Raw genomic sequence first — 16,497 nt, forward strand, 5'->3', positions numbered from 1 at the left:
TACATGTTAACGGCATTTCCAATTGATATTACAGTGAATAAAAGACAATGCTAATCGTCGATAATTATAATTGTAAGAAAGCTCCACCCTCTGTCCATGGTGCTGAAATATGTGCAATAGATCTGATGGACAGAGTTAACACTGCTCTTTGTAAAATGTGAATTAAATACAAACATTAGACATTGTGAATGTGAATATAACCGTTATCTGTTACACTTATTTAGAAATAATGTTATTACATTTCAATTATCAAAATCTTGAAGCCAATATGCTAAATAGAGTATAACATTCATTCTTTTGCTTTGCATCTTTCGGCATACAGAAATGCTTACTTGCAGCATATTTTCCAGACAACATGAGTCAGCAAAAGCATTGGGACCAATTAAAATGCAACACCATAAGGGTAGGATGGCTTACAAGTAGCTGTCTCTAGATCCAGGCAAACTCAGGTCATAAGGAAATATGTGCTCAGATGTTTTTCTTTTTCTTTTTTTGATTGGTTCTCTTGTTTTAATCTTGTCTGCACATTTAGTACGGGTGCTGGACTCTTTCATGACTGCAACCAGCCAACCAAAACAAAGATGACCATATCATCGGATTAGAAGGGGTTCAGTGTTGGTGGTTCAATAACATTTTCCTCATCAAATCAGAAAATGGCTCTAACATTCCTGAGTGTAAAGCTTGTTTATGCAAATACGAATTCAAAGCTTTGCACAAAGTTTGGAACATTTGTTCTACAGATATATGTAATAATATTTCTTTGATGAAGAAATGAAAACAATTACTTATTATATTTTTCAGAGGGTAACAATGATCATCAACCTTTTACATTTCAAGGATAACCTTCCCAACCCTGCTAATCATTACAGCCTGACCTTCAGCAGTCATTGATTTCCAATTTAAGACACGATTTAAATCAGTGTAATCAGTCATCTCACAGATAAGCAGAGACAGTAGCTCAATGCTAAATCAGTTCGGTCAGGATGTGATAAAATTGTACCTTCTCAGAGGTGTTTTCGCTCTCCGCCTCATGGCGTTTCTGAGTGAATATGATGTTAAAGACGGCATGCGAGCGACTGCTTGTCTCATTCATGTTGGTGGCAGCCACAGTCCTGTAGAGACAGAGAATACATTAATCAGTGTGTGCTGCAAGCTGTTTGTTTGTCCAACGAGGAAGATAAAGAGACAGAGCGCAATTAAGTCCCGACGACACTTCAGGGGAAAACAGTCCATTGATTTTGTAATGCGTGAAGGTGCCTCTGTCTGCTAGCAAAATGCCCAAAAGCTGCTGTGTGATGGGATGCAATACCAACAGGTAAGTTGAAGCTAAGCTATGCAAGGCCTGGTTTTAATTTTTGTAGTGTGAATAGAAGATCTTTGACATGCTGAAATATAGTGTTTTAGCTAGCTAGAAGATTTTCATTCAAATGAATGTCTGTTAAGTCACTATCTATCGCCGAATAAGGTAACACAATGGTGGTTGAGCCTATGGCCTTTGCATTTGCAGTATTACAGACTGGGTGTCTGTGGCGACATTCGTGGATAAAATCACAAGCGGCGCCCAGTTAGTGACGCGTTTTCCATCACCCAGCAGTGGTTGGTCTGTCAGAGAGGGTAGGCGGAGCTAAGCGGCTGCTTTTCAGGTCTCATCAAGTGTTGCAAGTAAACAGTAATCTACTATGGCTGAACAAACAAAGAAAAGATCGATGACTACAGATACAACTTCAACAATAAGTGAAAATCCAAAGAAAAAGAAACAAATTCGACGCTCAGATGAAGCAAACAGTCTAAAAAGGAAAACGACCGTCAGCCAGGAAAATCAAGAGTTACAACCGGAGCCAACCGTGGACGTCACACATGCAACACTGTCTGGATATCTGGGAAGTGTGCTCCCGCAATTACCATTTATCGCTATAAGTGCCGCCAAAGAGAACGAAACTGAGATCTTCGAGATTAGCACTTTAAGGTACTTTGTTAGCATCTCAGCACTTGGTTGCATGTTATGGCACTGATTATTTTCCCTCATGTGGGTGTGGTTTTCAGAGTATGATTTGCTGCATCATCCATATAATAGGAGCATATAACTAAACCTATAGTTATGAATACAACAAAAGAGTAAAGTAATGAATAAACAGCTCCATCACCTGGCCTTGTTGCCAGAGTCCATCAGGTCCTGGATGTCATTATAGGAGGTGACAGCCAGCTTAGACAGATCCTCCACGTAAGGACCCATCAGAGGATGTTCTCGAACACGCAGGTTCCCTTTGTTTTTGGGATTCAGTAAGTCCCGCACACGTTCACAGTAGATCTCCATGTAGCTTACCTGTTCAGATTTAAAATAATAAGTTGAACATTTGTAGTAGGTTCAGGTTTAAATGGAAATGAAATAAACTGAACTGAACAGGAGGAGCAGAGAACAGCTCTCACCTCCACAGAGTAAGACATGCTGTTGTCATTGTTGTCATTGATCTTCGTGAAAAGGTCTTCACACAACTGGAAGGAGAAATATTTTTTGCAATTATTTGTGCAACTTTGCTGTAATTTATAATCAGATCTGGTCATGTAATAAGAACAAGTCCTTACCAGGGGGATGATTCCTTGTTGATCCTTGACATCCTGTTTCCCCATCATGGTGTAGGACTTTCCAGCGCCGGTCTGACCATAAGCAAATATGCAGACGTTGTAGCCCTCGAAGGCGTGCAGCAGCATCTCCTCCCCGATGTCTTTGTACACAAGCATCTGAGAGGCATAATTGACGTCTTCGGGCTGCGGACAGAGATCAATAATCAGCCACTTTCATCTTAAAAGTTCTCATAATACAAGCGCCATTATTGTGAATGTGTGTGTTGCACTGTGGGGGTGCAGAGAGAGTTACCGTGGTGTGGGACCAGTAGGAGTAATCAAAGTTGAAGCTCTTGTTGTCTTTGGCCTGCTTGGGGTTGACGATGGCTGAAAGACAGGACAAGGAACACAGGTCAGAGGGAGGGTGAGAGCAGCGCACGTGAAACTGTATCTGAGCTGTGTTGGTGTCATGTTGTGCTAATAGAGCCGGGAAGGCAAAGTCGCCTCCTCTTTCTGTACCAAAAGTCAACTTTAGTGTTTGGGGCCTTTTAACTATAACCCGACTTTAGACTGCTTTAGATAATGGAAGAAATTTTTGGTAGACAAATGCTAAACACAAAAACACAACCCCCTCTTCACAGGGTGGTCGCATGGACAAAAAAATCGATGAATTTTGTTACATCAGTTACCATCGGCTGCTTAATCACAGACTATTTCCATGTTATAGACACTAATGACAAAATAAATCTCCAGCAGGGGGGGTGTTCAGGGAAGTTTCTGCAATTTGACGAGACGTCTAGGACCTAATGTCCTTTTGAAAACAGTTTAAACATAGAAATATCTCTCTCACACATTCTCAGTGTCTGCATGTAATTCACAGTTTAGAGAGAGCAGTTACAATGCTGTATAACATCTATTGCACATATTTCAGCACCATGGACAGAGAAAGAGGTTTATTACCATTACCATTATCAACAATTGAAAAGCATCGTCTTCTGTTTAAACTTCTCATAAAATAAAGAAATGTATTAAAATACATGTTTTGTTTTTTTGATAAGGAACCAAGGGGTGTTTAAAACACTGCAAAAAGAAGCCACTTTAGCACCGATTTCAATTCCTTTGAAAGGCAATACAAGAGTTTTTATTATTTTTATTATTATTACAAAAAAGCTGATTCCAAGGTAGCTATCTTACTTTGCCACGCCCAGTTGATGCCACTGATCTACAGGATTGTGTAAACAATGGAAACCAGTTAATATTCATGAGTGTTGAATAAATCAGTAAATTTGTTTGTTTGTAGTGATTTATTCCAAATTCACTACTGACTACTAATGTTAACATTACTACTACTAATTACTACATTTCAAGCTAGCTAAGTTTTAACTACTTGCCACTAAACGATGGCAGAGACGTGTTTTGTTTTCGCAACAGAGGGGCCGGTTCGAAATTTGCATAATGGGAGGGGACTCTGCAGATTCAGGAATTGTTATTGAGGGGAGGATTAAACTTATTTTCCAGAAGAAACACGTCAGACACAATTAATTATTTCAAGTAGAGCATTTTATATGTCTTAAAACATGACGGCAGCTGGTCTCTAAAGCTGTAATACAGTTAACACAACCAAAAACAAAACCTTTAGTAAGAAAGATATTCTTACTTCCTACTTTAAAATGTAAAGTTTGGCCTGATGGTGGAGCCAGATTAAAAAGCTATATTGTTACCTAGCAGGTGTCTTTATCTCCAAGTGGCCATTTTAGAACAGCTTAGATTTTCCTTTGTTAGAGGTCAGAAAAATTGTGCTGCTATAAATGCAAAGGTTTTCCTATTTTTTAGATATAATTGGAGGCTTTTGTTTATTTCCATTGTCTTGTGTTAATGCCAGAGAATCCCAGTCCACACAGTAATACTCTTGTCGAGTTGATGACTCAGCGATGACTCAATCAAACCAAATTAAAAAGAAAGTGGGATCGAATCAGTCCCCCCTGATATCTGATCTAACTTTATATTACACGTCTGCTGCTCCGTGACCTTTTACAGATGAACTTCAGGAACTTATTCACTTTATGACGATGACAAACATCTATTTCTAGTGTATCTGTTTTAAGTGTTAGTCCCAGTGTGCACTAGCAGAGCAGCTGATGGGCTGGTTTACAGCTTATGAAGCTGAACATGTACATTGTAATCCTTCTGGAAAAGTTAAACAGTTTCAAGGCTGCTTTTTAAAAACAAAACCTGAAAGTAACACTCGACTTTCTGATACGATTCCTCTGTGATGCCAGCTGTGGCAGAGAGTCATTGCTGTTGCACACTTTCACATTTTAAAGTTTCATGATCTGGAGTCACTGATCTTTGCTTTTTGTCTACACACATGAACCAGAACCAACCAATGTTTGTTGATGGATACCACAGGTGATTATTTTAGGGGTACGTCGACTTGACACCCAGCTCTTAATACGAAAGAATACAGCAAATCTAAGCGCCTTTATCAGTGGAACATGAGCTTAATGCAGGAATAAAAGTCTGTGTTGAGAGCAAAAGGGGCGGAACTCAATCCGCCGTAATACCATCCCAGCTCACATATGACAATCTGAAAAGGAAGTCTTTGCTTTTATTGCTAACCACATGCTACATCAGAAGCTCTGAAAAGCTGCCAGAGGATAAATCAGCGTCAGACGATAACTGAAGATTTTATTAGACCTTAAAACACACCCCGAGGCATTTCAGGATCAAGTAGATCTGAAACATCCTCTGATTTAATAGCTTAAAAAGAGCACCGTGCAGGTTTAATATGCATTTTATACTAACATTTATTCCTATTTAAAAAGCACCACAAACTAACTCCATTTGAGTCCAGGAAGTGCTCTATTCCATCCTTATATTTTGTGTAAACTCATTCAGCAAACGATGGTGCCTTAACAAACAAAATGATCAGATTTTCACTGAAATATTTTTTATAAATGTGGTCAGACAACCGAGCCACACGTGGAAAAATAATGTCAAAAATGTTTATAGGACAATTCTGTCAGGAACAAAGAAAGCCTGATTATTGCTGCTGCATTAGCTCTCAATAATGAAGAGATGCATTATGGCTAGAATATAATTATTATTATTACTATAATTGTGTAGTTTAAACGAAAATATGAGATAAATAACTGTAAATGTTCTCTATTTCTGCCTTTTATTACAGTCCAGTATTATAATCAATGTGTTTTTCTGACAGTACTTGAGCATCTGTTGGCGTGCCCACCCAGGAACAATATCTCTGGTGTGGTCTGAGGATATAAAACAGCTTCCTCTCTGCTTCCAAAGCTCCAGACACCATCTTCTCTCCTAATGCAGATCGGTCGATAGGAGGAAAAGGCCCACGGCTAAGTACTCTCTCAAGTCAGCGTACACACACACACACAGTGTTATTTCCTCTCTACACGGCTACTATGTTTCCAGCTCTGAGATATAGGCCAGTGTGGCTGACTTGAGTTTCAGGTTTCAGATCTATTCCTCATCATGACAAAGAGATGAGGCCTTGTATGACTGCCAGGGACTCTGGACCACGGCCAAAGAGATGCGCTGTAGCTTACACGCTGTACTCTCGTTCAAGTTAAGGGTGTATTCTGTTCTATAATTGTCCAAAAATACAGAATCAATTTATTAATCAGCTAAAATGTTTCTCCATGTGACTCATTTCCTCTCCTGGGCACTGTTTCCTGCCACAGATTGTCTTCTACAGTAATGTATCAGACTAGCTGCATCATCAGTCAAGAAGACATTGAGTTGATTCACCGTTTGCCGGTTGATTATCTGCACTTAAGTTTTTTTTTTAATCAGTGTCATTGTACAAAAATCAATGTGGGATCAACGGCTCAAAATGACCCTTCAGTATTCCTATGATTTATCTACAGAGGTATCATCCTTTGATTAAACCCGGTAAAACACTGAGTAATGCAGTTTCACTCCTAAAGTCGTTAAGGTAAGGATTTCCTCAGTGTTTAAATTTTGCTCTAAAATGTGTGTTTCCCTTTGGTAGGCCTACAGGGCTGCAAGTCGAGCTGCCGCTAACTTAAGCTCACTAGCTGTAGCCGATCCCAGCTGTCATTGGGCGAGAGGCACCCTGGACAATCACAGGGCTGACACTTAGAGACAGACAACCTTTCATGCTCATATTCACACATGCAATTTAGAGCTCCTAATTAACCTACTGTGGAAGGAAGCTGGAGTACCCAGAGGGAACCCATGCATGCACAGTGAGAACATGCAACTCCACACAGAAAGGCCCCCTACGTCCAAACTGGGAATCAAACCAGGAACTTTCTAGCTGTGAGGCAACAGAGCTAACCACTGCACCACTATGCAGCCCTAAAGAAAGGCCCCAGCTCAGGGGTTGTGTGTTTCTCCATGGGTTGGATTCGACCCAGCGTTCGAATGCACTCTTTGATATGCAGGGCGGGCCGATACCCTGAGCAAAATCTGTTTTGTGATATGGTTTAAACAGCAGTGACACAACTTAACAGACTAAAAAAAGTAGTACTCTGCCAATGTTTTAATGTCGAGATGACTTCCTGTGTTGTTCAAAAAAAAGGAACGAATAGATGCAGCTTCGTATGGAGCAGACAAATCTCCTCATCAGACATCACTAAGAATTACAGGAAACTTCTTCTCTTATTAGGTAAAATATTTAAAGTTTTTTCTTAATTTACATAATTTACAGTTTATAAAGGGTATGTATTCAGGATATTGCAACAGGTTTAAATGGAAAAACATTACATCAGGGCTAAAGTATCGTGATAACATCGTGTTGTCAGGCCTCCCTTCTAACTGATACGCAGCATTGACACATGTACCTTACATCATTGATGGAAAATAGGTATATAAAAGCACCCTGTGTAAAACCTCTACAGACGTCAGTTCATTTAAATGCAGAGGCTTTACTGGCATGATATATATACAGTATAGGTATGGCATGTGTAATGCAGCCTGACAGTGAATGAAGGTCCCTCAAGGTCTCGAGCTGCCACGTGGTGAGAAAGAAAGGAGAGAAACGGAGTGCTTTTTGCTGAGTAGGTTCTATAAAACCTTGATTTTCTAGCGAAAAAGCCATCAAATAAAGCAAATCTACATAATGGACACATGGATTACTTTACAAAACCCTTTACAATGGAAAATATACCGAGATCTGACGATTACCCAGCAGCCTCTGCAGTACGACGTCCTCCCTGCTTACTCATCCCTGATTGCGGAGTGATTCATACAACCCCCCCAACCACACCCACACAGCCGAGCACCGGAAAGAAGAGCGCCCTGCACTCAGATAAGTTAATTAGTTTAGAGTGGCAGTGATTGGCAGCATGTATGAGTGTTACACTGAGACGTGAGGCTGGGCTGCCAGCTCCTGTGACGCTGTCTGTGGTCACAGCTGGCGTGTCAGAGTAACCTCCACCTGAGGCCAGTATTAGCAGCTCTCTTATCACACAGAGCACGTCTCCCATCTTCATCATGCCCCACTTTACTGCCTGTCTCCTCTTTTATGATGGAAACGCTTTTTAATTACGAGGTGTTGTGGATGACGCCAGGTTTGGAAGACATGCCATGGAGGTTATACATAAAACATCAGCTCATCTTTATTCTGGCTGTGTGCTCGTGAACCTCGTCATCAGGGCTGTTCAGGAGTATTTGCACGTATCCACCACATCTACACTATAATCACTACACACACTGACCTCCAATGTCAGTTCAAGTGTACACCACTGATAATCCCATTTATTTGTGACAGTCCAAAAAATCACTATAGGAAATATTCATGCAAGATATCTGTAACTTAAACAGTATAAAGCCAATAGACCATTTAAACAGAATAATTGTAATGGCAGCAAACTCCAGTCTGAGTAGTCTGAACTTGCTTTGTTGTTGTTATTAAAAACACTGATATCAAACCACAGACTGTATAAAAAGATGGCCGACATGACAGCTCCCTAAAGTGAAGCCAAACCCTCTCTATCGCCCCCTGCTGACTGGCTGCAGTATCGGTCATAAAGCCCGCCTCCTCCATGTTAACAGATGGGACATGAGTCAAACTATAAAATCAAAATACACGCCAAATACATTTTACTCAAACATGGTTTCTGCATTATAGTCAGTTCTTATCATGCTGATTTACATCCAAGTGTTCATTTTTCTGACAAGTGAACTTTTAATTAGTTATTTGATGCTGTAAAAATGATGATTGACAGCTCTGTTGACAAATACAGCTCCTGCAGCCGATCTGTTCCAGATAAGCAGAGTAGAGGAGGATCGGAGAGAGGAGACGTAACAAAAATAATCACTACAGTCATTGAAGTTTCCATATCTGTGAACGTCTGCTTCAGACCAACACAAGAAGCCGTTCTGCTGTTAAATACGCCGACGTGCGGGATCTTTGATGGTTTTGGTTAGGGGAAGTGGCCACGGCGGCTCCACCCGCAAAGATAGCGGCACCCATCTCGGGGGCTATTTTGGCTTCAATTTTGTACAATCAGAGCAGATGGAGACGCGTCGTCCATCTATATATATGGAATTAGTTAGTTAGTTCCCATAATTTTGGGGGGTTTTGGGGGGGGCATTTTACCTTTAATGACAGGACAGGACAGCTGAAACAGAAACAGGAAATATCGGGAGAAAAACGTTGGGAACGACATGCAGCAAAGGGCCGAGGGAGGGAGTCAAACCTGCGGCTGCAGTGTCGAGGATTGTAGCCTCTGTATATGGGGCGCCTGCTCCGCCCACTGAGCTAAACCAGCGCGTCATAGTCCATATTTTAATGTATTGCTCATTGAAAAGTGAGCACCAGGTGTTAAGTATGTGATTTATCTGTCGTCTTGTCCACAACCCAATATATTCTCAAAGGATTCATTGATTGTCAAGATAGTTGGTGATTAATTAAATAGTTGAAAGAAAATCAATCAGTAGGTGCTGCTCTATTATGATGTTTAGTATACTCGTAATTGTCACTGTCATTGAGGCCAACATACCAAATCATTTATCCTACTTATAGGATAGTGATTATCTGCACTAGTTTATTTTTAGCTGTCATGCATCATATTTTAAGCATCCATTAATGGCATGTTTGTCTTTGCCCTGGCTGCTGGGTCTTTATAACTGTGACTGAGGGATGCTGGTCAGGCTGTCACGGGTGACCTGCCCCAGTCAATAGGAGAGGAAATGTGGCCACGTCAGCAGGTCTGGCAGAGGGGATGTGATGTGAACCCACTGACTGGAGGAGAGCCATGGAGATGCTATATTCAGACACAGCACAGGGCGTAGGTGGTGGTGTGCTGTCTGGTGCTGGATGTTGGACTTCTATCAGGGTTTTTTAAAGCCTATCAAAGACATGCTTATCAAAAGACACTTTGGTAGGAAGCCAAACTGGCATTTTAGAGGAGTAAAGGTTGTGATAATGAGGGCTAAATTTGTGCAGAAAATGAAGATAAGCAGCATGAATTCACTCACTTAACTGGCAATAAAATATGACAATTTCTTTACAGTTTTTACAGAATATAAACATGAAATTGCAGTTGTTTTGGGGTGTAAACATTTGCCTTTATAGATAAGATCAAGAGTTCTTATGGTTTAAGTGTATATTTAGAAACTTTAAATCCATCCACCAAGTCTCTGTTCCCCTCTCTCCCTCTAAAGAGAGGCCTATTTTCCCTGCAGGTCCGTCCCCTGCATCTTAATTAAGGTCGGCGTGGGAGGGAAGATCTCTTAAAAACAAGATTACTGCCATTCTGCTGCTTTGTGGGAACGGGGCTATTGACCCACACATGAGTGTCAGAGAGCACAAAGCAGAGAGTGAGACGCTCACAAAAAAACCCCACAGCTCCTTCTTCTTCTTACTTTCCACAGTCTCAGACTACAAAAAGACAAGGGGGCATTTATACCCGGCCTCTGTGCCCCCTCCAGACACTGCAACCAATGAGGCTTTTTCATGACATCAGTGTTCTCACATCCTTCAGCCCACATCCAGAACCATTGACTCGGCTTGGAGGAGAACAATCTGTTCTGCTGAAAGACCTGCAGACTCGCTGAAAGCAGCTTTGTGTTCTGTGTGGATCTGACCAACAAGAAGTTTTAGTTCTGCAGACTAAACTCTACTAGATTTTAAGGTAGATTATTCAAACAGAATCTGGACTTAGGACTGGTTCAAATCTGTCCGTACATATCTACTTTGTGTCTGTAAAGGGATCAATGTGCAGGGCTTTTAGCATGTAAAATTCAATTTTAATTTAGGATGCACTCCTTTTAGTGCTTCTTCATTCACCGTCCTGAAATACTAAAACAATTCTTATTCAAAAAGCAGTACCGTTGCCAGAAAAATGGTTAAGCAAGGCATTCCTTCTATAGGAGACGTGAATGATAAGAATTTATGACATTTTTATAATTCTCAATAAAGCTTCAGAAAACGGTATTTGAGGAAACGGCCTTCATATTTCAATATAATTTAGCCAATTTTCAAGTTACTTTAAGCTAACTATTTAAGCTAAGTCTTTTTCTTTTTGATGAAAAATAGAAAAACAAATGTTCTAATTTTATAATTAATTATTCAACCACAAAAAGCTGTCAAAGTGGATCAATCTTTGACTGATGTTTCTAGTTTATGATGGCTCATGTAAACTCTCTGTAATTATGTCCAAATAAAATAAATTAAGTCAAAATTTGTCTGCAACATCCATCCTATATTTCCTTTTCCCTGAAACTTTACCTGCATTTGACCAATTTAACAGCTCAAAGACGTGATTTTATTTCAGGGAATTAAGCCAAGAACTCAAAGATTAACTGTTTGCAGGTCTGAGAAGATCTTTTGCACATTCTTGTGTTACTCGTATAGGATTACTGATTTATGGCTCGAGGACGTGGTGTTCTTCCTGAAACTTGATCAAATTAAATATATAATCAGAGGAAATACAGATAAGTTATTTCCCAAATGGCAACCTTTGCTGTCGTACTTTACAGGCCTACAGGTCCTGTCAGACCAAGTGCCGCCTCCCTTTATTATTTATTTATTTCTCTTATTTTATTGCTTTTCTTTTAACTCTATTTATTTATGAGTCCACATTAATTTGCAGTCATTTCTTATAATGAGCCGGGCTGGGGTGGGAGTGGTTATGTGTTTGGGTTCTAAGGGTCTGGTGTATTTGGTTGTGTATATGTTTGTACATGTGAGTGTGGACCTGCAGTATATGTGTATGTTTATGTATTAATATATGCATGTGTATATGTATGCACACCTTATCCCTTCCTGTACATGTATATTATTTAAGCAGTCTTAATTGTGATCTTTTTGTTTTCTACTTTATCTAAAAAAAAATACTAAAAATGTTCCATCCACGTGTAATGTCATTGAAATATGCCTTCAATAAACATAATTTGAAAAATTAAAAAAAACGATAACTGACTTTGCAGAGAATTCGAGCTCCATATCTTTTATTGGAAAGTACTTTATGTTATTTGTTACAGCTGCCTCTGCAGCCAGATGATGTGTACACTGTTGAATGAGCCTGTACTGAAAAGCTAATACGCTGGGTTCTCTCAGGAGGTCTCCAAACAAACAATAATAGGATAAAGAATATTGCAGTGGATAAACAGGAACTTTCCATATTAGCATAAAGTAACAAACAAGAAAACACCGAACTGATTATCATGGTATGATTCACACGTATTCAGGGGGGGCGCATGTACTGAAGAAACTGTATTTTAAACCTGGGCTCTATTTCTACATAATTTGGGGTCTAAATGACAAAAAGGTACAAAAGGTTTTGGAATTGCTTCGGTAGGTGTCACAAGGCGCAGCAGCATAATGGGCTGTAATGGCTGCCAGATAATTCTTGAAAATGATCAGTTGATTAAAAGTGCTTTTTTTAAATCCACTGACAGGCTCTGGTGACATCTCAGAGACGGTTTTATGAAGGTAGGATCCTTTTGTAAACCAGAACCAGCAGGTACATTGCTCTCTTCAAAGCCACAGACTCCACTGACAGACACCGTGATTATACCTTGCAGAACATACGACTTGTGGGTCTACTGATGCCTCATTTACGTTACTTTGGTGTTTCAAATGGTTAGTTCAGATCTGACTGAGATTTGTGTAACTGTCACACAAAGAAACTTGATGATGAGGGCAGCGGTAGATCAGAAACTCTTGCTCTATGGGGTAAAATAATTGATTTTGTCAATGAAGTCTGGTGGGTTTTGAAGAGAACAATGTAACGGCTGTTTCTGGTATAAAAAAGCACGTTATTCTTGAACAAAAAGGTCTATCTCTGGAGCAATTCTTTCCAAAATATGCCAGATTCCTACAGTAACAATCTGAGCCTGTCATTGGAAAACACAAGCGCTTTAAGTGGACGTACTTCGATCCAGGACAATTGCCCTAAATGATAACAATGCAGCCGGTACAGCCTGTTTTCGATCTGGTGGAGCAATTCAAAAAAATGTTGTCCATATTAGTAATTTAAATCCAAAGATATGTAAAACTATGGCCCAGTTTTAGAACTACAAGAAGTGCCTCTTAATATATAACTTAGATGGATAACTGGCTTTATCAAAACCAACAAACAGGCTTTACGAGCTCAGAAATCAGATCTACGGATTAAATCAAACAGGACATCTCCAATGACATTCAGCGGTATCCACACTGTAAATACTGTATATTCTCTGTGGAGAATATTACTGTTGCTCTGATCTAAATTTACATTGCTGCAGGAGACTCTGCTGACTGCAAAATACTCTTTGTCCAATGGCTGTAGAGACAGAGGAAGGAGCTTTGTGCTAACGCAATGACACCACATTTACTGCAGGTGTCAACAAAATGGAGTTACAATCAAACTGTGAATTCCTTGAGGCAGTATTCTAAAAAAGGAACGATTCCTATGAGGTTTTTTAAGATTGTAGTTTGGAGTCCAGCAGGGAATGAAATCCCCAAATGCAACAAATCACACGGTTAAAATATGACGGCCCAAAAAAAGCTGCCTGGCTTGTTGTCTAGTCACCCATGACACGAGGAAGGAGGGGGGAGCGGGCTAAATTAGGCCAAACGGTAAATATTTCAGGAAGCCTCATCCATTATTGATGAATGGCTTTACCTTGCTAAGCAGACTACATATCGAGTGTCTTTCCAGTCTCCTCTCGACTAGAGTCCTCACTCTGCACTGAATAACCCGAGGAATGTGGGCCGCTATGAACTACATGCGTAAAGAACACGCAACATACACGCAACATACACACAACAAACAAGTTTTGCATGAAAGCTACATCAAAGGACACAATTAGTGACACTCCAATATGATGTTTTGTTGGAAAATTTAATTCAGTTTCTTGCATTTTTGTGCTTATTGCATATTTACATTAGAGACAGATTTAAATGGAAGATTAATTGTAATATGTTGATTAAGGAAGCATTGTTTAATCTGGCTTAATCCGACCCTATAGACAAAGAACAGAGGAGATTATGTCACCTACAGCACGATGTTCAAGAGACTCCTAAGCAGGTGCATTTTGACACCTGCTTCATGGCGGCTCCATGAAAAGATAAACCCTGTCGTGATTGGACAATCTTACATTCTCTGCACAGATAGATTAGCATTAGCTCAATAACCTGCATCTGAGACTAAAGCCGACTTCCCTGCTCCTTACACGGCTTGAAATAGGTCTTTATTCTCAAAAGAGATTTGCACAGTCACCCCTGATGCTATGCAGGGAGGTCAAGGACAGCATAGTACAGGAGATAGTTCAGAACACCCTGAACTAGCACTGACCAATAAATCGTGTTGTCACTGTTATTGCTATATGAACAAGCATGACCTTGCAAAAGACTTAAACATTTTAGGTTCACACGCGATGCATTCACACTTGGTATGGGAACCAATCAGAAGGAGCCGTGGATGCATGAGCCATGCATTCACCCAATTTGACCAATCAGACGAAGCCCCAGCTAGCCGTCTACTGCCCTCAGATAAGTTTGTGTGAACTTGTTGGCAATTAAACACAACTTTTGGCACTCACAAAATCAATAATCTCTGTATTTATTTAAGGGGGTAAAAAACAACAAATGTGTTTCAGTTAGAAGCCGTCATCAGCTGATGCACTCCATACTCTTCGGAGCTGTGCATGCTGCTACTTTTCACATTTAGCTCAGCAGTTAAATCGCACGGCCCATATACAGAGGCTCAGTCCTCAATGCGGCGGCTTCAGGTTCAACTCCCACCCTTGGCCCTTTGCAGCGTGTCGTCCCCATTCTGTCTTCCCCTGTTTCGACACTATCCACTGTGCTCTCACTCAATAAAGGCATAAAAGGCCCCCAAAAAATAATAATTGTAAATGAGAGGTTAGCTAGCTTGAAGGGTGAGAACTGAGAGAGGCCTAAGAAAAATGTGGTTGACCAAGAACTTGTGAAAAAGAACAGCACTTCTGATATGTGATATTATTTTGGTTACACTCATGAATACTCCTCAAAGCATGCAGAACTAGGAAGCGTGTAGCTAATAACCCCGGGGGGATTATTTTAGATGTTTTTTCCCTTTATTTGATACAGAAAGCTGAAGAGAGACAAGAAGTTTAAGGAGAAAAAAGGCAGGGATGACATGCAGCTAAGTGCAGATGGTTGTAATCAAACCCATGACTATGGTTAGGACTCAACGTTAGTACATGTGGCACATGCTTAACAAAGTTATAACCTTGTTTTTGTACATTAAACAATATGATCACTCATTGCAAACTTTCCTATCCTCATCAAAACCTAAGTCCACGAACTCTTGAAGAAGGATCCCACAGCTAAAGCTTACACCTGGCTGGGTGCAATCTGCCAACTTCTTTCTACACTGTTGTACCCATACTGCACGAAGCTACTTTTCCTGCAAACAATATATTTGATTCTAAATTTAAGACAATGGAAACATGACTAATGCATTTAACACACATACTGCAGGTGGATTTGTTCGATGACTTACTGGTGGTGTTTCCAGACATCTGAATGATGCATTTGCTGTCCTTTCCGATCTCCCTTGAATTGAAGGGGCGGACACGCACCGCCACCTTCACAGAGGCCCCTGCCATGGTGCTGTCTTCCTAGCACCTCGGGGTGCCTGCTTTAGGTCTGCAGAAGGAAGCACAGTGAATCCTAATTAATACAATCGATCAGTCTGAATCAGTTTGCATTCAAATGACATTCTACAACTGACTTGTGCTACTGTTCGCACTTGACATGTCCTAACTAAGGTTACAAACCTAATTTTTACATTTGTGTTGAAACGTTGAAGGGCCGAAATGTTACACCTTATGGTTGAAGTAATCGGCACAACAGAGAAGGGCAGGGCTGAGTGGCTGTAACATGAAAAGACCATGCATGGTCAGCTGCAGCCAGGAGAGATTGACAATGAAGCTCGCAGTGACAAAAGAAGTGCAGCAGCAGCTAAATGTCAGGCTATTTCCCTGGATGACAAAGGCACTGAAACCGGCCACAAATCCAGAGTCTGGCTCCATTTAGCAGCTCGTCTCCTGAAAGACCACATATGAACATTAAATCACTGTGTGAGTTTAGTGTGTGGTGGCATTGTGGGTGCATGAGGAGCAGCCATGACTCATCGTAAATGGAGATCAAATTACCTCCTTTTAATGCTTTTATCAATAAGCCTCAACAGTGAGCAATGTGATACAATTAGCTTTCACAGCACACAGTGAATATTATAAAACTCATAATTTATGGCACTTAAATAAGGGAAAGTATTTTAACTTAAGTATGCCCATTATGTAGAGTGATGTCTGTATTAATAATCAGATTGATCTCCTATCGATTGTGACTCAGATGTCTGTCGTCATAATTGTAAATTTGCTGTGTCACAGTGCTTCCTGGAACATCCTCTATGGCTGGAACCGAATCAGAGTCAATCAGAAATGTGAGCGAGTCTATAG

General features: G+C 40.4%; 1 protein-coding gene across 4 annotated transcripts in view; it reads right to left on the minus strand.

Annotated features, from left to right (window-relative positions):
* Positions 1 to 16,497, minus strand: part of kif1aa (kinesin family member 1Aa) — a 57,790-nt gene that overhangs the window by 40,079 nt on the left and 1,214 nt on the right. For all 4 annotated transcript variants that reach the window (XM_069680090.1, XM_069680088.1, XM_069680089.1 and 1 more), the window contains exons 2-7: positions 15,537 to 15,682; positions 2,876 to 2,949; positions 2,584 to 2,766; positions 2,428 to 2,493; positions 2,145 to 2,323; positions 1,001 to 1,112 (exon numbers count right to left, since the gene is read on the minus strand). In XM_069680090.1, coding sequence (XP_069536191.1) covers positions 1,001 to 1,112; positions 2,145 to 2,323; positions 2,428 to 2,493; positions 2,584 to 2,766; positions 2,876 to 2,949; positions 15,537 to 15,642 — 720 coding nt within the window. In that variant the 5' untranslated portion in view covers positions 15,643 to 15,682. The remainder of the gene's footprint in view (positions 1 to 1,000; positions 1,113 to 2,144; positions 2,324 to 2,427; positions 2,494 to 2,583; positions 2,767 to 2,875; positions 2,950 to 15,536; positions 15,683 to 16,497) is intronic.

This window comes from Semicossyphus pulcher, unplaced genomic scaffold (genome assembly GCF_022749685.1).
Source record: "Semicossyphus pulcher isolate SPU_LCO1_2020_fin unplaced genomic scaffold, fSemPul1.0.p SCAF_4, whole genome shotgun sequence".
Lineage (NCBI taxonomy): Eukaryota > Metazoa > Chordata > Actinopteri > Labriformes > Labridae > Semicossyphus > Semicossyphus pulcher.